This window comes from Neovison vison, chromosome 6, assembly GCF_020171115.1.
Source record: "Neovison vison isolate M4711 chromosome 6, ASM_NN_V1, whole genome shotgun sequence".
Classification (NCBI taxonomy): domain Eukaryota; kingdom Metazoa; phylum Chordata; class Mammalia; order Carnivora; family Mustelidae; genus Neogale; species Neogale vison.
In genome coordinates this window covers 215,155,610-215,180,743 of record NC_058096.1, presented here as the reverse complement: position 1 = coordinate 215,180,743, position 25,134 = coordinate 215,155,610, and the positions used below count along the sequence as shown (strand labels likewise).

The 25,134-nt window shown below is 45.4% G+C and overlaps 1 protein-coding gene across 1 annotated transcript in view; it reads right to left on the bottom strand.

Annotated features, from left to right (window-relative positions):
* Positions 1 to 25,134, bottom strand: part of CACNA1A (calcium voltage-gated channel subunit alpha1 A) — a 214,159-nt gene that overhangs the window by 152,580 nt on the left and 36,445 nt on the right. Inside the window, exons 3-4 of the mRNA XM_044254073.1 lie at positions 22,904 to 23,009; positions 20,448 to 20,587 (exon numbers count right to left, since the gene is read on the bottom strand). Coding sequence (XP_044110008.1) covers positions 20,448 to 20,587; positions 22,904 to 23,009 — 246 coding nt within the window. The remainder of the gene's footprint in view (positions 1 to 20,447; positions 20,588 to 22,903; positions 23,010 to 25,134) is intronic.

Here is a 25,134-nt window from a genome sequence, read left to right as displayed (position 1 = left end):
CTCTCTCCCCTTCTCTCTCTCTCGCTCTTTCTTGCAGCCTCTCCAGCCACTAAAATTAGCTCCATCTCCAGTCCACGTCCCCAGCGTGCCTGTCCTGGTTTCTCTGGGCTCCCAGCCACTTGCGGTACTGTGTCTCAGATGCCACACACTGTCTCTCTGATGCCACAGCCGCTTCCCCAAACAAGGGGTATCCTGAGATACCAGAGCAGGTAGGGTGGAAAGGAAGACATTTCACCCATCTGCCTCCCCATGTGTTGAAAAACAGCTGATGCACGAGCTGCCTGCTCCCCACCCCTATGTCTAGCTCCAAAAGGTCGGAGAAAAGCTTTAGCCAGTGAAACCTCCAGGGCCCCAGTGAGTTAAATCTTGATTTTTAAACAATGGAAGAACGATCCAGCAAGTCTACTTCCGGTCTGCACCCCAGAGAGCCGGAAGCAAAGACTCAAAGAGTTACTTGCACACTCATGCAAATATCAGAGCAGCATTACTCATGGTAGCCAGAAGATAGAAGCAGCCCAAGTATCCGCTGATGGATGAACGAACAAACAGAATGTGGTATGCCCATACAATAGAATATGATTCAGCCTTCAAAAGGAGGGAAACGCTGACACTTGCTCCAGTGTCAGTGAATCCGGAGGACATCATCCTGAGTGAAAGAAGCCAGTCACAAAAGGACAGATACTGTGTGATTCCACTCACAGGAGGTCCCTAGAGAAGTCAGAACCACAGGCATGGGAAGAAAATGGTGGACGCCAGGCACTGGGAGAGGGAGGAGGGAGTTGGTGTTTCGTGGTGATAGAGGTTCAGTTTGGGAAGATGAGAATGTCTGGGAGATGGAGAGTGGGAATGACTGCAGGACAGTATGAACGGACTTAATGCCACTGAGCTGGAAACTTCAAAATGCTTTAAAGGGTCTGTCTTATGTTAGCTCTATTTCACCACAATTAAACTTTTACTGAGCACCTGCCAAGTCCAATTCTAGCTCTGGGATACAGCGGTGAGCACAAGAAGCAGAAGCCCCTGCCCTCATAGGGCTGAGATTCCGGTGGTGGAGTTGGACAATCACCAACCAATGATAAGTAAATGTGGTCTGGTAGCAGCTCATCAGGACTGTGGAGGGAAATAAAGCACAGAATGGGGAGTGGGAATGTCAGGAGAGAGATGAGTAAGTTATAATGCTGAAGAATATTTGAGCAAAGCAAATGGGGGCAGAGTTAGGCAAAGACGTGGGGGAAGGGCATTCCAGGCAGAAGGAACAGCCTGTGCAAAGGCTGAGGCTGGACTGTGTCTGATGTGTTTAAGGGACAACAAGGAAGGGCACCTGGGTGGCTCATTTGATTAAATGTCTGCCTTCGGCTTGGGTCATGATCTCGGGATCCCGGAACTGAGCTTCGTGTCGGGCTCCCTGCTCAGCGGGGAGTCTGCTTCTCCCTCTCCCTCCACTTGTGCTCTCTCTTTCTCTCTCAAATAAAGAAATTTAAAAAATATTTTAAAAAAAGGGACAACAAGGAGGCTCATGTGGCTGGAGCACAGTGAGTGAGGAGGACAGCGGGTAGGGGGAGATGGGGGCAGGCAGGGGATAGGCCAGAGCTTGTGCGGGGCCCTGTGGGCTACAGGGAGGACTTAGGTTTTTTCTCCAAGTGAAGTGGGAGCCATGGAGTGTTAAGAGCAGAGGCCAGACACAGCTGTGCTCAGGTACTCACAGGTGCCCTCTGGCTACTGTCAGGGGGACAGACTGTGGGGAGAGGGTGAGGGGGGAAGTTAAGAGACCAGGATACAGGGAGAATAATGATGCGAGCCCGACCAGAGGGGGCCACGACGGTGGTGAGAAGTGGGTGGACTTCTGGGTAGATTCTGAAGATGGATCCAACAAGATTTGCTAACAGACTAGGTGTGGGGGCTAGAGAAAAAGAGGAATAGAGAGACCCTGAGGCTTGGACCCTAGCACCTGAATGGATCTTTCCCTTTCTTTCTTTCCTTTCCTTTTCTTTTTTCTTTCTTCTTCTCTTCTCTTTTCTTTTCTTCCTCCCTCCCTCCCTTCTTTCCTTCCTTCCAAGATTTTATTTATTTACGTGACACAGATAGAGAGAGAGAGAGAGCGCACAAGCAGGAGGTATGACAGGCAGAGGGAGAGGGAGAAGCAGGCTCCCTGCTGAGCAAAGAGCCCGATGTGGGGCTCAATCCTAGGACTCTGGGATTATGACCCGAGCCAAAGGCAGACTCTTAACTGACTGAGCCACCCAGATGCCCCTGGACAGATTATTCTGAGACAAACAGGGTGGCAGGTCTAGGTGACAACAACGAAAGCTTTTTGTAGGAGGGATATTTGATTCAGCACCTCACGTGTCAGCTGGAGATGGACCCTTAGAGACATGGAAACTGATTTGTACCAACAGCCTTGGATCAAGGACCTGTGCTGGGCTAAGGTGGGCCTTGATCTGGCTGAGGGTGCAGATCAGAGTGTCCACCGGGCTCTTGCTGTCTCCTCCTGAAACAGGGGAGCAAGCAGGCCTGATGCAGAGGACTCAGGCAACCCCTGGCACAGAGCATGTGCATAGTAAATAAGAAGAATTATTACTATTAGCAAGAAAAACATTGCCATGTATCTAGCTAAACTCTCCCTGGCAGGTCCACCAGCTGTGACCTCTTGGAGCTAAGTCAGGCAGGCTGGAAGCAGTCTTCACCTCCCTGATTCCAGGGTCTGATAATCCTAGAATCAGCATCGTCTGCTCCATTTATTGCCTGTGCCTTTAAGAGTCAGGCTTCATCCTTGAAATCCCAATTTTTCCACTTCCTAGTCATGTGGCCTGAGACAAATGCTCTAGCTTTTCTAAGCCTCTGTTTTCTCATCTGTAAAATGGGGATGACATTTTGCACCCACGGGAGGCGGGGACCGAAGGGAATGGTCCTCGTAAAGGTCCTGGCTGCAGAGAGCACAGCCATAGCCAGTGCTTCACCTGTGGTCACCATTATTACTGACACATTTACTTGCCCTGCAAATGAGGTATGACAAGCCCCATTTCACAGATGAGGAAGCTGAGGCTCAGAGACACGAGAAGGTTCACCAGAGGCCAACAGAGCAGTGGAGGAGAGCACAAAGGACCCAGCTGTCTAGATTCACCCGGCCTCCTGACCGGCACGCATCCTCCTCGGGACTGTTCTTGTTTTCCCAGCTGTATAATAGGGACAAGGGCAGCCCCTAAGGGGTATACTTATACTCCCCTAAGGGAGAGGGATATACTTGGAGGATTAAATGAGATAATCTACTCGATCTTGAGGACAGCACTGGGCACATGGTAAGCTCTCAGTGACTGTCAGTGCTGATCCATAATGCCCCCAGGTCCCTAAACCAGACACTGAGGAAGCTCACATTGGTATGACTCCAGGGTCCAGCTCTTGATCGCAGCTCTGCTATTGAACCTACAGCTCAAAAATATGCAAGCCTTACCTGTTCCTTTACAAAGGACTAGGAAATGTAAAATTAGAGGCTGTTCCCCCAATCCCTTGTGTTCTCAAAGACCCCATTGCTCTTGGCTTCCCAGGATGCCCCTTGGCCGGCACAGCCCCCCGAGTGAGGCCAGACGGAGAGCGGAAACTTTGCTGCTCCTGTGTCTGCAGCATTCGCTCAGGCTTCAGAGCAACATGACTGAAATTAAGGATATCCCGTGCTTCCTACTGTCCATCCCTCAGCAACGCCTGGGCAACCCTGCCAAAGGGCACAGCTCTTTCCACAGCCATCTACGAATTCATTCATTCATTCAGTAGATATTTACTGAGCACCACTTTCAGGTTCTGCACTAGACTCTGAGTTCAGTCTTTGTCCTCCAGAGAAAAAAGACAGGTGACTAACCCAGTATAGAGATGACATCAGATCCTATAAAGAAGGGACCTACACTGGCCTGATACTAAGCATGGTGTAGGGAGGTCAGGAAGGCTTTCTGGAGGAAGAGATAGTTAATATCAATAAATACATACTGCCTTGAGTCCCATGAATGCACCCCCTGGCACCTTGGTCCCTCTCTAGGTCCCCTGGACCTTCCTATGTACAGCAAACTAAAGGTCTACACTTGGCACAAAAGGAGAGATTCCTTTCTAACTGGTCAGTGCTCGTGTCACTCCAGTTGTTACATACTTTAATTATCGCATCTGAATCAGAATTAGCTAGACACAGAGAGCATATTCTAGATACAGGCAACAGCATCTGCAAAGGTCCTGGGGTGAGTGGGCAGATGCTGCTGATGGAGGAGGCTGGCATCCCTCTCCCTATTTTCTCCCTCTAAAATGCAACTGGTTCTACAGAGGGGTGGATCTGCATCCAAGTCCTGGTCTAGAACTTCCCATCTGTGTGACTTTGGACAAGTGACTCTTCCTCTCTGGATCTAGTTTTCCTCAACTAGAGGAACTATTCATGGAGCTATGGGGAAGCTGGAGGGCAATGAGGGTGTATAAGGGGTGTGGCCCATGGCAGGTGCTCAACTAATGCCAATTTCCTTTCTCTGAGATTGACCTCCCCTGTTGGCATGCATTCTCATAAAGCTGGAGTTTTGGGAGGGAAGGTGGGGTGGGGGGAATGCATAAAAATAAGGCAGATGCAAAACAGAGTTAGGGCATGAAAAAGGGCTGGAGAAAAGGTCTCTGTACAGATGCCTGCCAGTCTGGTTTCTATCCTCCTGAGCTATAGAATTGGAGGAGGTTTCCATTCAGCTTTGATTAGGAGCAGATGACATTTCAAAAAAAAAAAAAAAAAGGGAAAGAAAGAAAGAAATCAAAAGCCCAGCTGACATAAGGCGCCAGGCTGTATGGCTATGAACTGTGCTGGGTTTACATAGCAGGTAAGAAATCTGTTCTCATGCTTCAACTGCCCATGAGGACTCAGAACTCAGGTATCAAGTTGAGATTTGATAAAGGTTGTGTGGTCTTCTCCACCTTTAGTTCCCAGGGGGCCATATGATGGGCCCTGGGCTCTCAACAGAGCCTTTACTGACACTTTCTCTCCTTTCCACTGTATGACTGACATGGTAATAATAACACGTCATCCTTGTTTCTTGCTACAAGTCAGAAACTAAAAGGAAGGGGAAGGTGTGGCACCAATGACTAACAGAAGTCAGGGCAGAAGTCCTCAGGGGACAGAAATCAGGTCTCAGTGTTCCCACTGAATAACTTCTTAGATAAACACCCTTTGCAATATGATGTAACACTCCTCCCACCAAGAGATGGGATTTATTGCCCCATCCCTCAAATCTGGACTGGCCTCACTGCATACTTTGGCCATCAGTCGCCAAAGTGAGGACACTACATTCCTGGGACTAGCCCTCCAGGGGCCTGTGTACTCCCTCTTACTCCAAGAACACTGCTTCTGCCATATGAACAGGCCCACATTAGCCTGCTGGAGGATGAGACCATGTGCAGCAGAGAACAGTGGTCCCAGCCAAGGCCATCCTAGACCAGCCTATAGACAGCCAACACGCAAACAGGAGAGCCACCCAGCTGCCTCACAGCTGGCCACAGCTACATGAATGTGCTGATCTGAGATCGGATAAAGCACCCTGCTGAACTGCCAACCCTCAGAGCCATAAACTAAATAAATGCTGTCACTTTAAGCCACTGGCTTTTGGTACTGTTTGTTACACAGCACTACCATGACAATATATAACTGATATGCAGAAGCACACAGAAGAGATGATTATAAGGTGAATGAAGACAGTTTTAAAATAAAAGAGTCTGACTTTAAATATACCCTTTAGCCATATACAAAATCAAAAGTTAGAACAGTCTCTAGAATGGTTAGAAAAGTGAAATGCTTTCCCAGGCTCTCTCGGAGCTAGATGTGGCCATGAGCATACTGCTGGCCATGAAATAGAAGTAGAAGCCTGGTGGATGGTTTCTGGGAAAGATTTTGCTCTGCATGATGCAAAAGTTGGCAGAGCTGGGTGGGGTCATCTTGTCCTTGCTTCTTCCTGCCTGGAAAGTGGACATGATGCTAAAAGCTCCAGCAACCATTTTGCAACCATGAGACAAAGGTCAAGAGAAAGCCAAGAGATTGGCCAATAGATGCCAGCCCACACCAGCCCACACCCACTGCCAACTTTTTGTAACATGACAAAAAATAAGCCCCCATTTGTTTAAGCCACCACAGGTTGGATCTTCTGCTACTCGCCATTTCTGAGCCACACAAGACTCCACAATAGGAACATAGGAACCGCACTTTTTCTTTATTCAGGTGTGAACACATGCGTTGCTGTGCCATCCTCAGTGGCGAGATTACCCTGCTAATGCAATTCTCACCTCATAGTGAGAGAAGACCAGTTTGTTCATTTGTGCCTTTCTGGAACAAATTCTACTCATTGCTGCCAGCTAAAGACAATGCAAAATGTTGCTAACTCATCCCCAGTCCCGGACCCTGGATCCCACCTGGATCCTATTTGGCTCCTCTGCTTCAACATTCTATTCCTATTATTCACTCTGATCTCTATTCTTCTCTGCACAGAAGTCCTGTGCCCATCACGCCAGGGAGAGAGTCCTCTGTCTCTAGAGTATCATTGAAGCCCAAACTCCCCAAAGGTTGAGGGTCTGGCTTTCAGCTGCCCTTCCTTTATCCCTTCCCTACAGAGCCGCTGTTCTCACTCCCCATATGGGGCCAAGAGGGTGAGATTTGTTTTCCTTTCATTGATGCAGACTAAAGATGAGCTGACCCCCCAAAATGCTTCACCAGGAAAGCCAAGGAGTTGAGCGGCGACTCACGGCAGAACCAGCTAAGAGTAGCCATCAAGACAGACACTGTGGGTGCTATGCCTGTGTCCCACATTGCTCATTCTGAACATCTAGGATGTTCTGGCCACAGAAGCATGCTCAGTCTGAGTGCAGGGCAAAACAGGAGAGCAAGGGAGCCCATGCCCCAGGAGGATCTCCCAGTCCAGTGCCAACACTCCATATGTGAGCTGACTCTGAGGAGCGTGTGCTACCTGCCTCCCAAAGTTCTCCAGAGAGATGAAGCAAGCACCAGTTGCAAGTGGCACTAACTTGTTGCCTAATGTAAACTTTATTGACTGTCTTCTCTTCACTATCTCACCCCTCTAGTCTCCATCTCTGTCTCCTGGGATCTACAAACAGGCTACTGGACTTCAAATCTTTGTCCCAGCATCAATTTGAGTTCTGTATTGCAAACACCAAAAATTTTTAGGAAGCTCAGATAATCAGCTGGAATCCAGAGGAGGGGACTTGGAAAATGGGCCAGAGCAATGCAGCCAGACCAACAATCCCCACGGTAGCAGGCTGCTAGGAAGGAACCCAGACCATCCCTTCATGTTTCAAACATTCTGCTTTCCAGTTCCTTGGTCAGGGAGTGTGTGATTGGTTGAGTTTGAATCACACGCCCTGATTACCAAGGTCTGGAGAGAGGATGACCCCCTCTTCCTGAAACCTTTGGTTTGTGAGCAAGTGTGATCCAGGAGTACTACGCACAAAGGGGTGCTCTCCCCAGATTGGAAGAGGGGGTTAGATGTTGCATGCCAAATTATCAGGAGCCAATGTTCTACAGCAGACTAACCGGTCTGTGGAACTGGGCCTGGAGAAGCACTCATAATTATTATCATCATTATAATTACAGTTATTAGTGTTAGAATAGCTAACAGCACTGAGCACTTATTCTGTGCCAGTTTTTAAGTGTTTTACATGTATTATCTCGTGGAATCCTACCTTTTGTGGTAGGTACAACTTTTCTTCCCATTTCACAGATGAGGAAGCTGAGGCCCACAGAAGCACCAAACCCCTTCTTCCTTTCTCTTCAAACCATCCCTCCGTAAATACCATCCATAAACACACCCTACCACATGTCAGACACAAGCTCATTAAACCTTTCAAATAACTCTACAAGATAGGGCATGATACCCTGTTTTCCAGGTGAGGGAGCTAAGATCTCAGGGTGGCAGAGCCACCTGCCCAAGGTCACACGACTTGGGAATGGAGCTGTGTGTTGAATCTGTTCATACTCCTGAGCCCACAGTCCTAACTATGTGTGTGTACGTACTGGCTGCCCTCTCTTCTAGAGTTGCCCGCACACGGAGGAGCTGACTGGCAAAGCAAGGTTGCAACTCGAGCCCTCTACTACCCAAGTCCTTTTTGATGTAGGACTCACCTCCAAAACCACAATTCACCAGACATATCACTACTGAGAAGTCACACCAGGTTGAACCTCAATTTCTGCTGCCCTGGTGCATCATATCCTAGTTCTACAGGACAGAGCCTCTCAAGCGAATTTCCTATATGTCACCAAGTAAAACCACCCCAAATGTACCCTCCACATTTCATAAAAATCTGTCTGGATGTTCCAGTATGATGTAACTAGAATTTTATTTGGCAAGAGATACATAACAATATGTGATACCCATTTTCTTCATCTTTCTAAACATGCCCAGCATTTCACTCTCCTAATAAAACAACAACAACAGCAACAACAAAAACAAAACAAAACAAAAAAACTTTTGTAAAGGAGAGGAAAAAGACTAAAGAAATCAAGCTAGTTCCCAAATGAGTTCACTCAATCCTCAAACCCTGGTGCCGATGGTAGAAACTACCAAAGCTTTTCCTCCTTCCTTCGCTTTTCAATCAGACCTTTGCCACCAAGATGTCATGTGTCCCCATTCCCCCTAGGACAACTCTTTAGAGTCACTCTTTTCCTCCTAATGTAAACGTTCTCCTCTCTTTAGCTGCAACTGATGTGGCTGACTGTGGCTTGCCTCTTCCTAACTACCTGTCCCCTGAACCTTCTGTTTCCTTCCCTGATCCTCTTCCTCTCTGGTCCCTCAGTGCCGGCACTCCCCTGACCCCCTGTTCCTGTCCCTTATACCACCACACCTTTAGAACTCAGGCACTTTCCAGGCTTAACCAACCTCTTTGTGGATGACTCTCAAGACCAAGCAGGCCAGGCAGACTTTAACTGTTACCTACATCTGTCTAAATGACTTTTCTACTTTGATGTCTTACAGTAACCTCAACATGACTGAAATAAGTTCTCCCTAGAAGCACCCTGTGCTCTTGCAATGGCACTACCATTATACCAGTCAACAGTCAGTTGATTATCATGCTCTGGAATGTTTTTTTTTTTTCCTGGGAAAGTGTCCTTAAATCCATCCTTCCCTTCCTATTTCCATTATCATCCAAAATCATCCCAGACATGGAATCACCTCTATTCTAGGACTAGCTCCACCACAGGAATCCTCCTTCCCCTCTCCCTCCTCTTGACTACATTTTATTGCTAAAAATTATCCATCTGATCTTCACCTCAACCCAATGAGGTAAGTATTAATATGAGTCTCATCTAACAGATGAGTAAAATAAAGATGAAGAGTAAATCATTTGCCAGAAGTCACACATCCTCTGAGCATGAGAGCCAGGAATGTGAATTCACATCCACAAAGTGATGTTCTGTCTTACGTGGGAGAGTTAAGTTCTGATTCTGAAATAAGTGCACAAAGAAAAAATTGCAGACTCAAAAAACACCTTTGACAAAACTTTAAATCATCCATAAAGTACAATATGTATAGTTTTGCATATTTAAGCCTGGGCAGTGATAAGCATGTATAATGTGGACAGTAATATGTGATATAAAAGAATGTGAATAGTATGCTTTATGTGACAGATACCGCTAACTGTCCCAATAGCCATTTCCTTCTCCCCCATCTTTCTTACAAGCAGAACTAGCCTTCCAGAAAATGGCAAATATACCAGACATGCATGTTTCTGGTCTTCCCTGAAGCTGGAAATGGTCTTGTGCCCCAGGTATAGTCAATCAGATGTGGAAGGAAACCTTCTGGGGAACTTCTGGGCAAGATTTGTTTCTCCTAGATAAAAATGAAAAGCCTCCAGTGAGAGTTCCCTCTCCTTGTCATTATTTTCCTGCTTTTGAATGAGCCATGAGAGGATGAGATGTGGCAGCCATTTTGCCACCTTGAGGCAACAAATCATGAGGTAAAAATTCAACTCACTGAGGTGGGTAGGAAGACATCACTGAGCCATTCAATTAATCCTGGCCTACAGATTTGTGGATTTCTAAATCAGGTAACAAAAACATCTCCTTCATGCTAAAGCCCCTTCTAGATGTCTCTTCTTTTATTTGAAGAGAAAACATTCCTAGCTGAGGTACTAGGCTCTAGGAAGAACATGAATCATACTCATTCCTTGGGGGGAAAAACTCACTAAATGCAATGGCAGGTAGAAATGACCTCACGATTTAATTATTATATTCATCTTTTTTCTTTTTCTATGGGTGCCAATTACATAACAATGATTTTGTATAAGTCAGATGTGCATAGAATGCAGTTCTGCTACACACTTTGCAGTTTCTGCTTTGAAAACATCCAGGGCTATTTCCTATGAATCAAAACTCATCAGTCTAATTTACAAAGACCTCTCAGTCTGATTCCTCCTGTCCACTCAATATTATAATGATTCAACTTCACATCCCTGGCATACTAATGTAAAGCAAAGGAAAGGAGCACCAGCCACATTTTAGTGCCCAGAGCAGGACTTAAGACTTTTTGGTTTCCTTTCTGCCTGTTTCTACTGCCTGTTTCATGTCCTAAAATTCTGTGGGTGGCCTCCAAATATGCCTGTGAACAGTGAAAACAAAATAACCCATAACCTTTGACACCAACCACGTCTCTTCAGCACCACACAAAAAAAGTGACTCCTAAAATCAAAGCTTCTTAGGGTGGAAGGGACTCCCGGGCATGAATTATTTGATACTTTTTTGCCTGTGATGTCTCCGAAAGAAGTTTACATGTAGACGAGTTAAACACTTAGAAAATATACTCCAGCTGTCTGGTTCAGTGTGCAACCTGCACAACTTTATACAGTAGGCCTGAGAATGCTCAGACCCTGCTCAGACCACACCCCCTTCCACACACTCCTGTTCATTCTTGTGCCACTTTGTTATTGCAAGGTAGCTAACAAAGTTGATTCTAGAGGAGTTTTAGTCCATTGAGAACTCAACGCATAAGACACGCCATAATTCCTAGAGCAGGATCACAGCAAATGGGCAGACTTATCATAGCCACAGTACATATGATAGTTAAGTTGACACTTCCAACTGCCCTCCAAAACTGCACCATCTGATCTAGACCAGGCGAAATGCAGGGGCACTTCCAACTGCCCTCCAAAACTGCACCATCTGATCTAGACCAGGCGAAATGCAGGGGCCCTTGGGAAGGGGCTTCTGTACCTTAGTTTATTGGACACTGAGACTTTCCTCCATGTTGGCAGGTTATAGGTACCATCAATTCAGTTGTTCTGTCAAAAACATCTATTGAGCACCTCCTGTGTGCCAGGCGCTATTCTAGGCATGGGGGAATAGCACCATGAGCAGAAGAAACCAAATCCCTGTCTGCAGGGAACTTACCTAGTGGAGGAGACTGGCAGAAAATGAAGTAAAATACATAGTTTGTCAGAAAGTGGCAAGAACACAGAAAAAAATCTAAATAGAAGAAAGAGGACAGGAAGTGTCAAAAGTGTTGGAATTGTAGACAAGGAGCCAGGGGACATTGGTGTAAAGTCTTAAAGATGAGGAAATGGATTGAGAAGAACATACCAGATATTGGGCACTGCAAGTGCAAGGGCCCTGAGGTGGAAACATGTCTGAAGTGTTCAAGGAGCAGTGAGGAGCCCAGAGCCGCTGGTGCCAGGCTGATAACAGGCTGTGGGGGAGGAGGGCAGAAGCAAAGAGACCTAGGTACAGCCTGCTCCATCAAGGCTGAGAGATGATGATGGCTCAGCTCAGGTAGTGGCAGGGGAGGTAGAAAAAGACAGAACCTACAGAATTTGCAAAAGGATTGACCACAAGGGAGAAGGTGTCAAGATTTTTAGCCAGAGCCCCTGGAAGGATGGAGCTGCCATCCAATGATGTAAAAAGACAGGAAGGGATATATGAGAAGGATGCCCAGGAGTTCAGTTTTGGACATCTTGACTGTGAGATGTCTGTGGACTCCTCCCCATGTGGAGACTGCAAGAGAGCTCTGGGCAGAAGACTTAAGTTTGGGGAACATCGGTACTGAAGGTATTTAAACCTTTTAGATTGGCAGACAACACCAAAAAGCTCGTCATAGCCAGAGAAATCAAGAAAAATGGGGCTTTGATTTTCCTATACCCCGCCCCCCAAGCCTCAGTTTTACCATTCTATTACATGACCCCATTGAAGGCGAGAACTTGTCATCTCTGGGTTAGGCCCAGGTCCTGCCCAGAGAGGAGACTGTCCACTTTCTACAACCTCTGTAACAACAGAGCATCTCCAATGCCTGTAGCTCCTCCTGCATAAAGCAAAGCACAGTGTCTCTCATTTGGCAGCCTCTTTCTCAGCCCCAGGCACCCACTTGCTTCCCGTTCCGCTGAGATTTCCTCTGCCCGCCAGGCAGCCGCCTCCCTGCCCTGGTGCGAAGAGAGGAGTCATTTAGCCCTGCAAACTGTAGAGGCAGTGGCCAGATGTCTCTCTGGAGGCAGGCTGGTGTTTGTCATAGCAATTCAAGAGGACAAGACCTCGATCAGCCCCTAAACCTGCTGAGAGATGGATGGCAAGGTCTTCTTTAGCCACACAAGGAAACTGGCCAAGAAGCACAGTATGGAGCAATGTCACCTGGCCATCTGGTCCTTACTCAGTCCCTCCCCACTCCAATCAGGGGCAGAGGGAGAAAGGAGGACGTTTTTATCTGGTGAAGTGTGCTGTGCGCTGTCCGGGGTGCTGAAATTTCTAACCTGCTAGGCTTCAAGCTATTATGGCTCCAAGACAAGCACTTTTGGGAGATGATCCATGGAATTAAAAGGGATAAACTAGAAAGCATGAAGTTGGTAAAGGGAGCGCTGATGAATGGGTATCATTGTGAGCAACTAGTATTCAATCCTGTGGAAGGCCCTTTGAGAGGTAGAACACACCTCCAAGTCTCACCGAGGAACAGGGAAGCCAGGCCTATTTTTTTTTAAAGATTTTATTTATTTATTTGACAGAGAGAGATCACAAGCAGGCAGAGAGGCAGGCAGAGAGAGAGGAGGAAGCAGGCTCTCTGCTGAGCAGAGAGCCCGATGCGGGCCTCGATCCCAGGACCCTGAGATCATGACCTGAGCTGAAGGCAGCGGCTTAACCCACTGAGCCACCCAGGCGCCCGAAGCCAGGCCTATTTATACATGGACTCCCTTTCTCACTGGTTAAGGGCTGCTCCTGGAGGTGTTAAATGTCTGTCATGTGGCTGAACAAACTCCTGCAAGTCTGGAGAAGACCCTCCAGCACAGATGCAGAAAAATGAGAGGTACAAGGAGGTACTGGAGGTTACAAGGTACAAGGAGGTACCTCCTTTGGTACTGGAGGTACAAGGAGGTTAGCTTGCATGGGAACTGCCCGGGAGAGGTAAACTCAGAGGTGAGCAGGACGAATATGGAGTGGGACATTTGCAGGATCTACCACACACCTCCAAAGGAGTATGTTCTAATTTCTTTCCCTTCAATTCACCAACTCCCATTTATGAAGAACTCGGAATGGTCCAGGGGCTCAGTTCACGGTGTTGGCTACAAAGTTGCCTTTCTAATCCCTACCACAGCCCAAAGAGGCAGATGCTATCCCTTTTTCCAGGTGAGAAAACTGAGGTTTGGAGGGATACATGCACGTTCTCTAATTCATCACTGGCAGAGATCCTTCCAACTCTGAAGCCCAAGTCTTAACCATTAGTCTGGGCCAGTCTTCCATGTGTGGACATCTCTTCTGCCCATTTTTCCCCCCTGCTATCATAGAGTCCAAGATGGGAAAGCAAAATAAGATCCTCCTGACTTTCCTGAAAAACTTCATTTTAAAGAAATGGTGTAGGACTCAAGAATATGGATTCTAGCTGCAGATCTAATGAGATCAAATCCTAGATCTACCACTTATGAGGTAGATGACATTGGGCAAGGTGTTTAGTCTCTTTGAACCTTGGTTTCGTCAACTGTAAAGTGGGAGTAATAGTGGTACTTAATTCAGAGAGCTGTAAAGATCACCTGAACATATAAAGTGCCTTCTAAGTTCTAATTTGTCAATGTTGCCACTGCTACTAGTAACAGGTATTATGTTCATAGGGATACTGGGGTGAATATGGCTCTTTGAATTTAACTTGGGCCTCAGGTTATCCTAGTTTTAGGGCATGGTCCCAGTAGAGTGGTTGAGATCCTGATCCACCCTTTATTAGCTGGAGGATCCCTGAGGCTCTCTGAGCCTCAGATTCATCTCTACAAAAGGCTTGTGGAACTGAAATGTGATAATACACACAAAATTGTTAATATAGTGCTGGCACATAGTAAATGCTTAATAAATGATGGGAATAACAAGCATGGCAGCCGACAACATTATCATCACCATCACCGTATTACAAGATGGAGAAGCTACCTCCTGCTGTTAGGAAGTGAGGCTGCTCCTGGTGGAACACAGTTCAGCAAATATCATGACACCAAACACTTTGAACAATAAAAAGATCAATGCTCTTCCAATGATAAAACTCTGAATGATAAGAAGCATTTGTGCCATGGTAGGGAATTCTTATGATACCCAGGATGACTGATCCATGGTGGAACGCGGGGCGGGAGGGAATTAATGCAGACAGAAGTTAAAATAAAATGCAGCTGGTATTTACAGGAGCTGTTAGTTGGTCTCCTGACGCCAGTTGGGTTTTGTTGTTGTTATTGTGTTTAGAATGCTGTTTTTATTTTCAGGCAACTCAGAACAGCAACATGGAGGTGAAGGAAGGAGGAGACAGTGAAGAGTGGTGATATGTGTTTGTTAAATTGATCAAAGGGAAGACAGTGTGAGGTGTGTGACTCTAGTCAAGTCATTCTGACCCGGTTGGACCCCAGTTTCTTCAGCTGTGTAAGGGGGAACTGGGATTACTATCTGAGACTCCCTTTCTATCTCTCTGGAAAGGGGCTATAGCTGGATACTTGGACAGAAAGAAGGAAAATGCAAGGCTCTGATGGCAGAAACTCAGAGGGGCATTATATTATACCACTCTCACTGTCCCCAAACTGGGGTTCTAGGCTCCTTGACATGAACACAGATTCTGATTCAGAAGTTTCCTGATTTGCCACTATCTCAGTGTAACTTGACTTTGGGCAAATAACTTAGCCTCTCTGTGTCTTAACTCTCTTGTGAGTGAAATAAAGGGTTTGGACCTGCCAGAGTCCATTGAGTCCTAAAATTCAGTGATGCTATGAAAGCAAAGCCGTCCTTTCCTGATGGTCCCCGAGTAGTTGGGTATTTTCTTCAGTTCTGATCCTCAACAAAACTGTCCAAAGCCTGGAGTAGCTGGTGGGACCTTTCAAAATGGAATAATTTTTACAGAGTCATGAAATGTCAGAGTTGGCAAGGACCGAGAGTTCACCTGTCCCATGCCTTACCTGAGTATCAGAGTATCTGTCATAGACTCCCAGGCTATTTAGCTATATCAATGCAATGATCCCCATTTCCATAAACAGCTTAGTACATTTTCCTGAACACTCTGTATCTCAGAAGTATTACAGCTTTGCAGCCATTTATTTTACTGAGCAACTATGCCAGGTACAGGGCTAAGCCTATGAGCACAAAAACAACTGTATTCATCCCTACCCTGGTCATGTCCACAATCTCCTTTGTTAACACGCACAATTGCATTATTTGACCTCCCAGATGTTCATATATATATTTGAGCACTACATTCAAAGCTCTGTCATCTCAGAAATACAGCCAAGCTTCTGAAATCCTCCTCTTACACGATTTCAATTTAACGATCAGACCTTCAAATACAATAGAAGCCCACTTCAAAGGGGTTTGATAAAAATTGCAAAGTTAGAATTTCTCTGAGGCCTTGAACTACACAGAGCAAACCAGACTCCATTGGTATGATATTTCCTGCCAAATTTTACAAAAGAAGAAGGCAAGAACCCTATTAATCCATGAAAAAATGAATGGTGTTTTAATGCTGCGGTTTGCTTAGAAATGTGAGAAGACAATGAGTTAATCAAAAAGTGCTCATTAGGGCCATGTTGTCTCAGGTCAGATTAATACACTCACATCCCCTCCCCCTGGAATGCAGAACTAAGAGTGTACCGCCTTTGCTTGGCAGTGCCATTGCACAGAATGCTGAGTTTGCAGGGCTTGCAGTCCCTACTCTCTGTTCCTTGTTTGCAGCCCAATGGGAGACCAAACAGCCCAATGGAATTTGAAGTAATGAAATTTGAGTTATGTGCTTGATTTGAAGGATATAGAACCACTAGACAATAAAGAAGGGTGGCCAATTATGGGAGAAGCAACAGGGAGGCAAGCAGGAGAAAGGAAGGCAGGAAAAATGAAGAGGGAAAGGAAAAGGGGTAAGAAAGGAACAGAATGGCGGCTCCTTGTGGTGTTAGGAGCAGGACCCCCTGAGAATCTAATGAAAACTACAGACCAGAAAAATATACATACACAACATAATTTTTGCATGCAATTTCAGAGGATCCATGAATCCCATTAATTCTAATGCTCTCATCCTCAGGACCTATCTCCAATGAAGAATTTCTCCTCTAGGGCCTCATCAGATGTCAAAAAACTAGGGAAAGAGATCACGTTGTTGTAACCAAAAAGCAAATGCAAACACCCAAGTGGCTAACTAACTTACCACACAGCCGCCTTTCAACTTAATGACCATTTATGGAGACTTATAACATGCTGAATGGCATACGAGCTTCTCTGATATCCCAAGAACCATGTTATAAAAAACAAAAAACAAAAAACACAAGGATTTTAAGGCTTCTTCCTGCCAGCAAGGTCAAGCCAGCCCCTGCCAGCAAAAGTCAGCCCCCAGGGAGTATAAATTGGCACAACCACTTTGCAGAGCTATTTGGCAATGCCTCATGAAGCCAAGGATGCACAGAGTACACAACTCAGCAGTTCCAATCCCAGGTAGATTGCCCTGGAGAAATCCACTGGCAAGAGTGAGGGGACAGCTTGGTTCAAAATAGCCCAAAGCTGGAAACAACCCAAATAGATAAATACATGGTAGAATACTCATACTGCAGAATACGATGCAGCAGGGAAAATGGATGAATGAGACCTAGTCTTGTCAATCACATTAATCTCGTGGTGAGTGCAGAAGGAAGGCTGTAGAAGGAAATGTTTACAGAGAAACCTAAAACTGTGTAAGAATGCACTATTTATATTTCTCATATATTTATGTTGTCAAAATATAAAGCAGATACTACGTATTTCCTATACCCTTAACACATATATAAAAAGGCAAAAACATCACTGGAAATGCTAAACACAAAACTCAGGAAGTGTTTCTGCACCAGGAAGAGAAAGAAACAAGGACAGGGAAGAGAACACAGGGGACTTACACTGTAAGAGAAAGATTTCATTTGGGGGTGCCTGGGTGGCTCAGTTGATTAAGCATCCAACTCTTGGTTTTGGCTCAGGTCATGATCTCAGGATTGTTGGATAGAGCCCTGTGTCAGCCTCCACACTCAGCGTGGAGTCTGCTTGAATTTTCCTCTCCCTCTCCCTCTGCCCCTCCACCCCCCCTCACAAGCTCTCTCTTTCTCCCCATTCCAAGTAAATAAACAAATCTTTAAAGAAAAGAAAAAGAAAAAGAAAGTTTTCATTCCGATGGTAGGCTGTTGTTCCATCACCTTCCTGTCCTCACCTCTTCCACGCTCTCCCTCATTCTGTTCCAGCCACTCTGGCTTCCTCACTGTTCATCAAACATATCAGACACAGTCCAGCCTCAGCACCTTTGAATGTGCTATTCCCTCTGCGTGGCACTTTCCTCCTTTAGCTATCCTGAAGGCTCATTCACTCACCTCCTTCAGGTTTTCATTCAAATACTGCCTTCCCAATAAAGTCTTCCCTGTTTTCCAGTCCTCCTGCTCATAGCATGTTTTCTCTGTTGACTGTTTCTCTGTAGCCCTCACTGCCACCTAACACACTAGATATTTATTCATTCACTCATTCATTCATTTAGTTTTTCTTCACCACTTGACTATCTGTTGCACAAAAGGAGGTACTTTTATCTGTTTTGTTCACTGCTGTGTCCCAGAACCTGGCACATAAGTGTGCAAAAAATATTCACTGAATGGGTATTTGTATACATGAATATTTGTTATATTATTCTCTATTTTTTTGAATGTCTGAATACTTTGTTTTGCACTTTTTAAAAAAAGATTTATTTTAATTTTTTATTATATTATGTTAGTCACCATACAGTACACCATTAGTTTTTGATGTAGTGTTCCATGATTCATTGTTTGCATATAACACTCAATGCTTCACGCAAGGGAGGGGAGCATGACTGTGGTAGGGTGGAGCAAAGGAAGAGGGAGAAAGAGTGCATCTCAAGCCAACTCCACATTGAGTGTGGAGCCTGATGCCATAACCCTGAGATCAGGACCCAAGCCAAAATCCAGAGTCAGATGCTTAATGGCCAGAGGCACCCAGGCACCCCTTTGTTACGTACTTTTGACAACAACAATAACAAAGTCAGCTATTAGGATGTTTCACAGACAAGTTTCCTACTAAGGTAAGAAAAAGATGCCCAATACCACAAAATATCCTTGGAACCTGCCAAGGTCCCAAGCCACAGAACTATGGGAACAAGAAACAGAGGACCCTCAGGGAGCACTCAAGCCCACTAGAGCTAGCCCAGGGTACCCACAACAGACTACTCAAATCTGAATGCCTCTACCAAAACACCCAATATGACAAAGCTCTTTTTGGGAAAAGCAACATTGCTCTGAAACAACAAATGTGCTCAAAACCTGAATTGCAGGAGCCCAGCCACCACAGCATGGGTGCTAAGACCCATGACATCTGCCAGGAGAGACGGGCTCTGGAACAGAGCCTAGAGGAGAAATTTGATCCTCGAAGAGAATTACAACCCCAAAGAGGAGAGCTGTGACCCCACACAAGGGAGCTGTGACCCCACAGAATAGACCTGTGACCCCACAGAGGGGAGGTGGAACTCCAAAGAGGACAGCTGTGACCCCCAAGGAGAACTGTGACCCCACAGAGAACAGCTATAATCCCACAGAGGACAGCTGTGACCCCACAGAGACAGCTGTGACCCCACAGAGGAGAACTGTGACACCACAGAAGACAGCTATGACCCCCACAGAGGGGAACTATGAGCAATGAATAGGGGTCTTGGAAGACAAGCCAGTCTTATCTTGGAGGAGAAGAGTGGGTGGGCAGAGGAGCCAGAAATGAGCATAAAATGGTAATGTCTATGCTGACATCTGTTACAGAACTTTGGGGTCCCTGAAAGAGCCTGACTCGCTACTCAGCAAATCCACCTTCCTTTCTTCTAAGCACAGTCAAATGTTTCTCAGCTTCCCCTGCAGTGATGTGTGTCATGTGAATAAATTCTAGCCAAAAGAACAGAAAGGAAGAGGCTTGTGCCAGGCCCATAAAACCTTCCTAGTATCACTTTGTGTGCTCATTTCTCTTCTGTGGTTTGGTGTAGACAAGCATAGAGTTCTTGGAAACTGTGAGTCAACAATGAGGAGTCACAATGTGGCAAGGTCCTGGGTTCCCTCAATCACTGCTTGAAGGAGAGAGCCCTGCCAACAAGGAACAACTGTTTGGACTTTCAATGAGTGAGAAATAAATTGCTGTTGTGTGTAAAACATTACCCAGTTTCTTCTATTGTTGTCATAACAGCTAGTGTTACCTTATACAGAGGGTCCTTCATGGAAAGTGTATACACACTCACCTTTCAACTGTGGCATGCTATATACAGATCCAAAAACTCTTCTAAGACGGTCACTGTACCTTATCTAGCTTGGTTTTCTCCATAGCCCTTCCATAAACCATTACACTCAAAAGTCCTCAACAAACATTTACCAGCTAGAAATCAAGACCAACTTGGAATAAAGGCATCCCCAAGTGAGACAAAAGGACCACATATGCACAACAGTTAAAAACTTGATTTCTGGAATCACATAATAATATTAGGTTCAAATTCCAATTCCACTAGCAGGGTGATCTTAGGCAAGTTCATATCTGTGCTTCATGTCTACAGCCATACCACCCTGAACGCGCCCGATCTCATCTGATCTCGGAAACTAAGCAGGGTCGGGCCTGGTTAATACTTGGATGGGAGAGCATTTGACTGCATATCTGTGCTTCAGATCTCTCCGTGGTCCCACAGGAATATTAATATTTCCTAATTCATTGGGTTGCTGTGAGGATTAAATGAGAGCATGCACAGAAAGCTCTCTGGAAGCAGTCAACACTAATAAGCCGTTATTCTAATTGTAACCAAAAGCATCTGCTGCAACGTGCAGCCAGGGTATGGAGATGGGTGCAAGATGCAGAGGCATGGTGAAGAACATGGGGACTCAGCCTTCCCGAGCCCAGCCTGTACACACCAACCATGATGTTTCCAAAGTCTTTATAGTTCGAAATAATTCTAAGAAGCACAGCATCTGACACTTACCCTGTTAGCACCACCACAAAGTCCATCACGTTCCAACCATTCCTTAAGTAAGAGCCTTTATGGAAGGCAAACCCCAGGGCGATGATTTTAATGCCAGCCTCGAAACAAAAAATTCCAATGAAGTATGGTTCTGTATCATCCTGGAAGGGAGAGAAGGTAAGGTCAAGATCTTTGGCTGGGCAGAAGGTGGCATAATTGGGGACCTTGCCCACCCAGACATCTCTACCCATTTTTAATCACCTCTCCTACCCTCCAGCACCCATCTCCCCCCAATGCATCCTTCCCAGAGTTCTCTTGCTTTTGCAAGAGAGGCAGAAGAGTGGAGAAAGTACCCTCCTTCTTTTCTTTTGGCAAATCTCACATATCGCTTGGTCAAACAGAATTGTCTGTTTGGATCCATGATGTCTAGTATAGCAGCTACTGGTCACATGTGGCTATTTAACTGTAAGTTAATTCAAGTGAAATAAAATAAGAATTCAGTTCCTCAGACACAGAAGCCACATTCCAGTGACTATTATATCAGACAGTGTAGATGGAGAGCATCCCCATCACTGCAGAAAATTCTGCTGGAAAGCACTGGTTCATTATGTCTGCCACACAGATCACTCAAGGCCTTTGAGGTTAGACCTTGTATACCAACCTCACCCCTGGATCTGACACTTGTGAAGGGTCTCAGCTGGTATGCACCAGCACAGCTCTTCAGGTTGCTAAAATACTGGAGTGATACTTCTGCATTTGCTGGCAAATGGCCAGTGTCCTGGTCCCCACACCCTCACTGAACCTCCTGTGAGTTTCTGGCTTCCAGCTGGCAGTCTATAATATTTTAAATTAAGCTGTAAACTCCACTCCATCAGAGCCCCTACATGGATGTTTTCCAATCTGTTATGAAGTTTCTCAAGCTTCAATCCCTTCTGCCTTCATGATTCTTTTCCTATCAGCTTGCCATGATACTACTATTTGCTTTCTATTTTTCCAGCTGACTCTCTTACCTTCACCTTAAACAAAAACCAAAAAAAAAAAGTCTTGAAATCATAAGTTTAATAGGTTAGTGATATGTTTTAGAATACATATTATAATTCATACCTATTAACATTTAGGTGCCTTGAGAACCAACTATATTTTGTGGATTAGGAATGAGTGGATTCTTACACCCCCCTCTATCTACCCTTGAGCTATTACAGCTGAATCTGAAAAGGTGATAGAAAGGAAAAGAAGTCTCCTTTGCACTGTCAGAATGCCAGGAGAGGAACCAGGGGGCTTAGGGATGAGTAGGGGGATTGAGAAAAATCTTAGTGCTAGTTTATAGCTCTGCTGAGTTTCACCAAATGAGAAACTTTGAATGAGAACTGTGAACATCCCCCAGAGCTGATATCTATGACAGGAGACACAGAAGATAGAAGAACAAGCCAAATGACACCAGATGCAAGGAACCAAGCTAACAACAGAATGCGGGACATGTCTTAGGGCTATGGGACTGGTTTCTGCCATAAGTCAAGGGCAGGAGTAAAAACAGTTACTTTAGTTTAAAGGACTTATGCAGGAATGCCTGGGTGGCTCAGTTCATTGGGCATCTGTCTTCGCCTCAGGTCATGATCTCAGGGTCCCTGGATCAAGGCCCACATCAGGCCCCCTGTTCAGTAGGGATTCTGCTTCTCCCTCTGCCCTTCACCCTGGTTGTGCTTGTGTACTCTCTCTCTCTCTCAAAAATAAACAAATAAAATCTTAAAAAAAAAAAAAGGTTTAAGCAACATAACAAAATCTAGGCCCTGCTTGGATCCTGGTTTGACCAAACTGACCGAAAAATGCTATTTCTGAGACAAACACGAAAATCTGATTCCTGACTGGGTGTGACATGGTTCCAAGAAACCACTCCAAGTCATGTTGGGTGTAAAAATGTCACTGTGGTAATGGAAGAAAAATGCCCATATTTTTAGTGATGCAGAGTTGAGTAATTACATGGCAAAGAACTGACAAGTTGTCTGGGATTGGCCTTCAGTGATTTTGTCCAGGAAAAGACAAACCAGTGAAATCCAAGGGGACAAGCAAAGTAAACAGGGCAACGTCTTGAAAAACAGTTGAATCTAGCTGAGGCGTTCATGGAGGGGTTCATTGTATTATTCTCTCCATTTCCATGTATACTCAACATCTTTCACAAGAATTTTGTTTCTAATATGATGTTTCTATGGACCACATAAACACTTATCAAACACTGTCATCCTAGTCGGCATTGGGTTTGCCAGGTCTGGAGGGATGAGTCATGAAGGCCTCTCTCTCTCCAGATTATTGGTATTCATGAAATTTAGGCTTCCCAGGCGGGGGAGGTGGCTCATGATCCATGATCCAGCTCTTGGCTCCAAGACTGAGAGTCCACTCTGTCCTCTGTCCCCACCACCCCCAGCCATGGCAGCTTGCCTTTAAAGCAAAAGAGAGACCCCCTCAAGAGAGACATCACTTACCAGTCGTTCAGACATTGGGGTCTTGTCATCGTCGGGTAGGTGTTGTTCCAGAGCAAGGACAATGCAGTTTGCTATGATGGTGGCTAAAATCATATATTCAAAGGGAGTATGGAGGAATTAAGGAAAATCTTTCTAGCTTGTTTAGGCTCGCAGCGAAACTCAGCAGAAGGTAGAGAGATTCCCCATTCTCCCTCTGCCCCCACACATGCACAACTCCCCCCCATTATCAGCATCCCCCTCCCAACCAAATGGTGCATTGTTATAATCAATAGACTTACACCAACACAACATTATCACCCAAAGTCCACCACTTACATCACGGCTCACTCTCGGTGTTGCACACTGAGAAGTCTGGACAATGACATGCACCCACAACAAGAGTGTCCTGTGAAGTAGCATCATTGCTCTAAAGACCCAGCAGATGACTTTTTAAGGAAAATGTAGATGTTATTCTCCATCTCACCTCCAACATCCACAGAGCAAATATTAATTCAGCACATACTGGGTGCCAGGCCCTGTTCAGGGCACTGGGGACACAGCTTACAGTAAAAGAAACAAAAATCTCTGCCCTCATGGGGAAGAAGTGAGTGTGTGAGACAACCACACATATACAGCATTACAGGGTGGTGAATGCTACACAGAGAAAAAGCAGGAAAGGAGATTGGGGGTTGCAATTAAAGTACGGTAGTCATGGTGCCTAGGTGGCTCAGCTAGGTAAGCATCCAAGTCTTGATTTCTGCTTAGGTCATGATCTCAGGGTTGTGAGATCAATCCCCACGTCAGGCTCTGAGCATGGCAGGGAGTCTACTTGAGATTCTCTTTCTCCCTTTCTCTCTGCTCCTTCCCCCCTCCTCATGCTCACTCTCTCTCTCTATCTCTCTCAAATAATAAATAAGTAAACCTTTTTTAAAGTAAATCTTTTTATAAAATAAGTGCAGTACAGTGTTCCAATCTGATGCCCAAAGCACAATCAACAAAAGAAAAAATAGGCAAACTAGACGTCACCAAAATTAAAAACTTTTGTACATCAAAGAGCATCATAAGAAAGTGAAAAGACAACCAACAGAACAAGAGAAAATATTTGCAAATCATGTATCTGGTAAGTCTGGCATCCAGAATATATAAGGAACACTTGTCACTCAATGACAAAAGGTAGTCCCAATAAATAATGAGCAAATGGCCTGAGTAGATATATCTCCAAAGAAGATATTCAAATAGCCAATCAACACATGTAAACATGCTCAACTTCATCAACCATTAGGGAACTGCAAATCAAAACCACAATGAGGTACCACTCCCCATCCACTAGCCTTAAAACAAAACAAAACAGAGCAAAAACAAAACAAAACAAAAAAAACCCCACAGAAAACACTAAGCATTGGCAAGGATGTGAGAAATTAGAACTTTTGTGTGTTGCTGGTGGAATGGTGCAGCCTCTGTGGAAAATAGTTTGGTGATTCCTCAAAATGCCCACAGAATTACCGTATGATCCAGCAAAGCATATCCTAGGTGTACCCCCCAGAGAACTGAAAAGCAGGTACCGAAACACATGTTCATAGCAACACCACTGCAACAGCCCAAAGGTGGGAGCAGTGTGGATGCACGGATGAACAAAACCTGGTCTCTCCGGACAACGGAACCATCCTTGGCCATAAAAATGAAGTGCTAATACACAGCACAGTGTGGACGAACCTCAGAAACATTGTGCCGCGTGAAAGAAGCCGCACATAAAAGGCCACATACTGTATGATTCTGTTGTGTGTAAAATGTCTAGAACAGGCAAATCCACAGAGTCAGAAAGCAGATCGGTGGTTGCCAAGGGCCGGGGGAGGGGGTTGGGAAGTGACTGCTTAATGTTTTGGAACTAGACAGATAATGTACGACAAACACTCTGAATGTACTAAATGCCACTGAATTAGTCACTTAAGAATGGTTAATATTGTTACATGAATTTTACCTCAGTAAGTAGGAAATAATATGGTGGTCAGGGTAGGCCTCTGAGAAGCTGACCTTTCAAGATCTGATGGAGGGAAAGGGTAGTCTGTGTGGTTATTTCCAGATGTGGCATTCCCTCTCCCTCCAGGCACAAACTCCTTCTTGTATCCTGGGAAAACTGCTCTGGGGCGGACAAGGCCTGGTGACCTGCTGGAGGGTCTCTACTTGGGGAGGGCCTTCCCTGCTCACTTTACATTAGGACCTGATCTGCTGATCAGCTGGTGAACCAGAATGTC